The sequence below is a fragment of the Triticum aestivum genome, chromosome 2A (assembly GCF_018294505.1).
Source record: "Triticum aestivum cultivar Chinese Spring chromosome 2A, IWGSC CS RefSeq v2.1, whole genome shotgun sequence".
Taxonomy (NCBI): Eukaryota; Viridiplantae; Streptophyta; class Magnoliopsida; order Poales; family Poaceae; genus Triticum; species Triticum aestivum.
Genome location: NC_057797.1, coordinates 357665154 through 357671591, shown reverse-complemented (window position 1 = coordinate 357671591; position 6438 = coordinate 357665154). Strand labels below are relative to the sequence as shown.

Here is a 6438-nt window from a genome sequence, read left to right as displayed (position 1 = left end):
CGTCAGAGGAGACACGATAGATGTACTTCTTGTCTTGCTCCTCCTGCTCGTGGCGCCATGCAGCCTGTTTGGCATCGGACTCGCGCGCAACGGCGAGCGCCTGCTTGAAGAGGTCACTGAGCTCCTCCTCCCGCCAGCGACACGCGCCCTCCTCCTCCTGCTCGCGCGCAGTGCGCTCGGCGAGCGCCGCGTCAAAGGCGTCCGCGTCAGGCCCGACGAGGTAGTCCTCCGGGCTAATGATGCCACGGCCGCGCGGGCGCTCCTCCCCCGGCTCGATCTTGACGACGCGGAGTGGAGGAAGCTCGTCGGGCCCCGAAAGCAGCGGCACCCCCGAAGAGCTCCCCGCGTCGAAGCATCGTGCATGGCGGCAGTCATACTCCTTCGTCTCGCGACGGAGGAGGGACGCCGACACCGAGAGCCTGTAGTTGGTGTAGCGTTTGGCCGAGCACTTGCGCACCGCGTCGGCAATGATGCAACGCTTGCGCTCCGGGTCTTCACCGCCACCGCGCCAGCCAGAGCTCCACATCGTCGCAGATCAGTGGGCGGGAGCGGTGGATTTAGCTCACCGGCGCAAGAAATAGGGGGGGGGGGGATTGGGGAATCCCGGAGGCGGGCGGATAGGGTTTCGCCCTGTATACTCGTAGCAAACCTGTAAATATACCATGTGGAGGAGGGCAGTTTGTGGGCCACCATAAAATCATTTATGGGCCGAGCGACTATACGGGCTCTGGTCTGGTCCAAAAAAGGGGGCCAAACCCGTATAGTCACCGGATTTTGACAGTTCTCACGACTAAAAGGGGTCTGCTAGAGATGCCTTACAAGGCATATCAACATTTCGTACCAAGCTAGACCCTCCGCCAAACAAATAGATGACTATCATCCTTACAAGTAGGTTGAACTCTTATCCATTTGGCAGATTATTAACATAAATTACTGTTGTGCAGCCAGCCAGATTATACAGATCGTATTCACTTCCTGTGTATCCAACATATTTACCAACGTAAATCCTTGGTCTGTACAGCACATATTTACATACATTCCAGTGGAAAATGTAAGATGCCCAGTCAAAGTCCAAAAGAATGTTTTTTTGAAACGGAGGCAAAAGCTTTGCCTCATCCATTAAATAAGAGAGAATAAAGTTTGTTACACGCCATCGAAATACACCACATGCGGATTACTCGCGTGCGATAAAAGACCCTAATTTCTTAGCTCCGGCGATGACCCAAAGATTTGCCTCGGTAGAGATGGACGAAAGCAAGATTGGCGGTGGGGCACTCTTATGCTTAAAAACTCTTGCGTTCCGCTCGTTCCAAATTGTCCATGAGACTAGCATGGTGATGGAGGCCTTGGCTTGACGATCTGGCATTCCTTCGACGCAAGTGCTTGCCCACCAGTGTTGAACGGTTTCAAACAAGGGCCAAGCGAAAGTGTCGAGCCCGAGCATGGGGAATTTCCCAATGACCAGAGACCAAAGGCGCCGGGTGTAGCGGCACTTGTAGAAGAGATGGGGCCCACACTCTTGCACTCCCTTGCAGAGAGGGCAAACATCACAATTTGGCCATCCTCGCTTTGCCAATCTATCCGCCGTCCAAAAAAATGTTATGTACCTTGAATGTCAAATATTCTGTGAGCATTAATACAATTTGTCCAGGGGTATATATAAGGAATATGAACCTCTCCAAATGTTTTCTGTGGGCAAATATAAAACTTTTTACAGTTAGCAGGAATATAGATATATAAAGTGCCAGCTGGTGATTGCCAGGTCCTCAGTCTTGATCAAGGTTGGCTCCATACATAGTTATTAACCTCGTAACAAATCAATGATACAAATCTAACGAAAAAGAATATGCCTCTCCACAATAAACATGTCCAAGCTTTGATGAAGAAGTTACTGGTCATGGGTTTTCTCATCGATATCTCCCGATTTGTACCTTACTCATGCTGCTCTCCAGCCTCTGTATGCTTGCCGCAACACGTCCAACATTGGGCTTCGAATCTGTGTCATCCTCATCAACACTGTCAGTGTTAGTCTGTAACTTGGCACCGCTGTTGGCAGGGCCTGTGTTCGCCATCAAAATAGTACCCGTGACATCACTGTTTTCAACACTTCCAGTGTTGGGCTTTGCACTAGTACTGTTGGTATCAACACTGACAATATCTCCACTGCTGGGCTTAACATCCAAGTCCTTGACTTCGCTATTGGCTATGCTTCCAGTGTTCCGCTTTGCATCAAAATTCTTCATATAACTGTTTACAACGCTTCGAATGTTTCGCTTCCCTTCAATGCTCTTTGCATCTCTGTTGGTAACGCTTCCAATGCTGCTCTTTGTGTCAACGCTCTTGTCGTCAGTGCTGGTGCTGCTCCAAGTGATGGGCTTTGTATCAACTGTTTTGTCATCTTTGTTGGAGATGCTTCCAGTGAAAGGCTTTTCATCGGAGCTTTTGGCATTTTTGTTTGTGATGATGCTACCAGAGTGGGGCTTTACATCAGAGTTGTTTCCATCCTTATACATGATTGTTCCAGTGTTGGGATTTACACAAGTGCTTTTGGCATTGCTGTTGGAAATCCTTTCAGTGGGTCGTACCACATCAGCATTCTCAGTGTTACTGTTGATACTGCTTTTAGTGTTCCCCTTTGCATCAATTCTTTGGGCACAACTGTCAGGCATGCTCCCGAAGTTGCATGTTACATCACTGCTCTTAGAAGCAATGTTGGTAACATTCTTACCATCATCACGCTGAAGCCATTTATTCTTTAGACAGTGTGCAGCTGTCGGGCGCTTCTCTGGGGCAAAATCAAGTAAAGGGCATAGAAACTCAGCAAATTCCCGAGCATCTGATTGAGGAATTTTATATTTGTCAACTAGGACACGTTCAATAGACGAGAATTTCAGTCTTCTTATCCGCTTCAGATCTCCATGGCGATCAAAATACTCCTTCGATTTTGTTCCCATCGTAGCAATCTGAATTCGTGGCAAAAAAATATACTGCTGAGTTTGTTGATTGTATCGAAAACGTTTAGTCAGAATAAAAGTACATGTACCTTTCTAGGCATCTTTCCTAAGACCTCCATCATTAAAGCCAAGTGATCCTGTAATATTGAACGCTTAGTCATTAACAAAATGCATGAGATATGAAGTGGAACGTCTACAAATATTAGTACAGACAGGAAATTTATTTCCAGTTCCTACATCATATAATAAATTCAAAGTATATATACTTTATTTTAGGAAGTGTTTCAAAGCCCACAGAAAAATGCCAACTAATACAGTATAATGCTGTGACATTTCCGAGAACTGTACATTAGTCTCATCTCCTTATCTAATTAGAAATGGAGCCCTCTACAAACTCTAGCAGGTACATGTTAACATAGCAAACATCCTTTTGTTATCTGAAAGGACTTCCATCTCTGTTTGGAATATCAATATAATCTGAGTACATTGTATTAACGATACTTTGGATAAACATGTCAGTTGACTCTTCAACACGATATCATGTGCCAACATTGTGTTTCTTCACATTCCTCAAATTCAATCTACCTTGCAAATGCGCCACGTGATTGAAGGCAATTCAAAAGACAACATAAAGCATCATGGGTTAGGTTAATGCAGAATGTAACAAATACCTCATCTTCGCTGTACCCATGCCCTTCCTTGGGCGTAAATAGCATTTCGCCCGTTGCGAGCTCAAACGCAATACAAGCAAACGACCACATATCAACAGGAAATGAGTATCCTGCACCAAGAATGACCTCTGGTGCCCGGTACTGCCTTGTCTGAATAAAATCTGTAAATTGCTTGTCAGCCCAACAAGCATTTCCAAAATCTACAATCTTGCATGTCATGTCAATCCCATCCAAGCTTCTTTCTGAGCGTGCAAATTCTGCAGCTGATTTTCTTTTCTCAGCAAGCTTTGCGAGCACCCTCCTTGCTCTCATCTTCAGTTTCTTATCAATCGGGTTAAGAACAGCTTCTCCATTAGGATTCCCCTCAGGCTTCTCAAGATTAGGTTTAAGTCCGGAGCGAATGGGATCCTTTGAGGGATCAATTGTTGAAACAAGTAGGACATTTTCAAGTTTCAAATCTGAATGGATGATTGCAAGCTCTCCATGCAAGTAATCAAGACCTACCAAAATGGACCTGCATATTTCCTTCACCCTACCCAGTCCAATGCCTTTGTAGCGGTTGTACTGTACTAGCTTAAGTAAGCTGTCTCCAAGGAATTCAAAGACAAGGCAGATATGCTGCCCATTTGGCCCTGCATGCTTGAAGTGATCTATCAACTGGATGGTGCATTTACAGTTTGAAGGATCTCTCTTAGTGATCTCCGAGAGGAACTCAATTTCATGAAGAGCAGCTTGAGCAAACTCTGGTGCACTCTTCTGAATCTTAAGAGCAACAAATTTCTACAAATAAGGGAGCATTATCATGATCAGCACATCCTATGCACAAGTGAAGCAATAAAATTGTAACGTTTTAGAATTCAGGTCATGCTAAGAGAGATGCAGCTAACCATAACAACTCAATTATGAACATATTTCATGTTAACCAACATAATTTGTGACTAAATGCCATTATGGCATTATACACAACATTAAAAGAACTGTCCAAGACCTTTAATTTGTTAAAAGAGTAACTGTAATTTTCTACGGCATAATTGGCTATTTAACTGGGCCATGTAAAACCACCCAGGCTAATCATTCAGTCATCAAAAAGTTGATGTTTTCCCCAGTAGCAGCAGAAATGGATTAACAAATCCCCCGCCAAGGGAAAAAAAATGACAAACTAAATCCGCACTCTAGTAAATAGAAAACCTATATACTACTGTACACGCAGCCACCATCGGTCCCTTTCCGGGGACCACGCGCAGGGGCGCGCGTCCGCAACAAGGAGCTGACCAGTGAGTCGGCAGCCGCCGCCTTATGATCCAATCGATTTCGACTTTAACAACCCACCCACCCACCTCTAATTCGACAAAGGACGAGATCTAGACCACGCGTGCATTAGACGGAGGATACTACTGGATCGCGATCATCTCCGGTTCGGGGGCTGGAAGGATCAGATAGGATCTCGGTCGGAACAGGGTGGAATCAAGGTTGGGAAAGCGGCCGACGGACCTGGGACGCGACGTCGAAGGCGAGCCAGACGGTGGAGAAGTTGCCCCACCCGAGTTTGCGCTGGGTGACGTAGCGTCCGGCGGAGAACTGGTCCCCAGGGCGCACGGCGTGGTATCCGCCCTTGCGGTACCCGTCGACCCCCTCGTCGTCGTCGTCCTCCTCGTCGCCCGACGACGACGGCGACAGCGACGCCCGCGACATTGCTCCTCCTCCTCCCGAGATCCGGCCTGCGGGGCCCACCTCGATCACCGGCGGCGACGAGGAGCCGTCGGTGGTCGCTCGTTCGTTGGCAATTTGGTTGATTTTTTTTTAGAAGAACAGGGAGGCTCCAAGTTGGTTGATTGGTTGGGGTGGTTTCCTCTTCGGTTGGGTTGGGAATCGCGGAGGCGATCGATGCGAGGGAGATGGTGGTGGTGGTGGTGGGGTGGGTGTTGCGTTCTTTACTTTTTTCAGGGGGTAGAGGGAGCGAAGCCGCGGAGGCGTGCAGGACGCGACGAGTTTTCGCACCTGCTATTTTTGATGTATCGCTTGTCGATCAGCCGGGAGAGTATTTCGCTCTCAGGTTGTCTGTTTTCGAAAAATGAGGTGTGTTTCGCCTTTTTCTCCAGATTTTGAAACATCATATTGCAAAACACATGTCTTTTTTGAACAAGTAAGAGCATTATAGCATCTTCAGCCATTGGATCCCTAGGGGCTCGTAAAATCGCCGTATGGGGATGAACCGGCGCTAAAGTCGGCTTAAGGGTGATCGGGTTTCCAGCCGGCCCCAGGGTCACCCCCAGACGCCTTATTTAAAGTTTTCTAAACAAAGATTCGACTAAAATTTGGTCAAAGGGACAAAGATTCGGTTAAAATTCGGCAAACATGACATTACTTAGGCGACTTAAATATTTTTTTACATAGCAAAGTTAAATACTTAAAAGAAAAAAGGCGCAACTACAGACCGAAGAACACGCTGAGCGCGGCGAAGTCGACGTCGTCGCCGCCACCGCCGTTGTCCTCGTCGTCCTTCTCCTCCTTGACACGGCCGTCCCTGCTGGACCCCTACCCGGGGTCGCCCTGGCGGAACGGTGGCGGCGCGTCGTCGTCACTGTCGTCGTCGAGAACGACGACGCCTCCCACGTCATGGCCATGGCGCCGAGTGCCGATCTGCTCTAGGGCGCGGCACTGGCACTCCAGCTCCGTCTGCACCCAGTCTTCGCGCGCCCACTTCAAGGTCGCCACGTTGTTGAGCCCCGGTTCCGTCTTCACGGCGGCGAGCTCCGGCTCCGTCTTCGGGTTGACGACGCGGGGAGGAGCCGAGGAGGAGGCGCACCCGCCCT

General features: G+C 48.2%; 1 protein-coding gene across 1 annotated transcript; it reads right to left on the bottom strand.

The window, feature by feature from the left end:
* Positions 1-1654: 1654 nt before the first annotated feature.
* LOC123188664 (serine/threonine-protein kinase SRPK) lies at positions 1655-5595 on the bottom strand. The gene is made up of 4 exons (XM_044600879.1): positions 5117-5595; positions 3626-4405; positions 3044-3091; positions 1655-2963 (listed from the first exon to the last, which is right to left on the bottom strand). Exons 1-4 carry the CDS (start codon positions 5315-5317, stop codon positions 1908-1910), a joined length of 2085 nt encoding a protein of 694 aa, XP_044456814.1. The 5' UTR covers positions 5318-5595; the 3' UTR covers positions 1655-1907.
* Positions 5596-6438: the final 843 nt, after the last annotated feature.

What these genes read in the sequence shown, in the direction of transcription:
- LOC123188664 (XM_044600879.1), bottom strand. Translation starts at nt 5,317, where the DNA reads ATGTCGCGGGCGTCGCTGTCGCCGTCGTCGTCGGGCGACGAGGAGGAC. An exon ending in ATGGGTACAGCGAAGATGAG is followed by an intron (nt 3,092 to 3,625) that starts GTATTTGTTACA and finishes TCAATATTACAG; the next exon opens with GATCACTTGGCTTTAATGAT. An exon ending in TAGGAAAGATGCCTAGAAAG is followed by an intron (nt 2,964 to 3,043) that starts GTACATGTACTT and finishes CCACGAATTCAG; the next exon opens with ATTGCTACGATGGGAACAAA.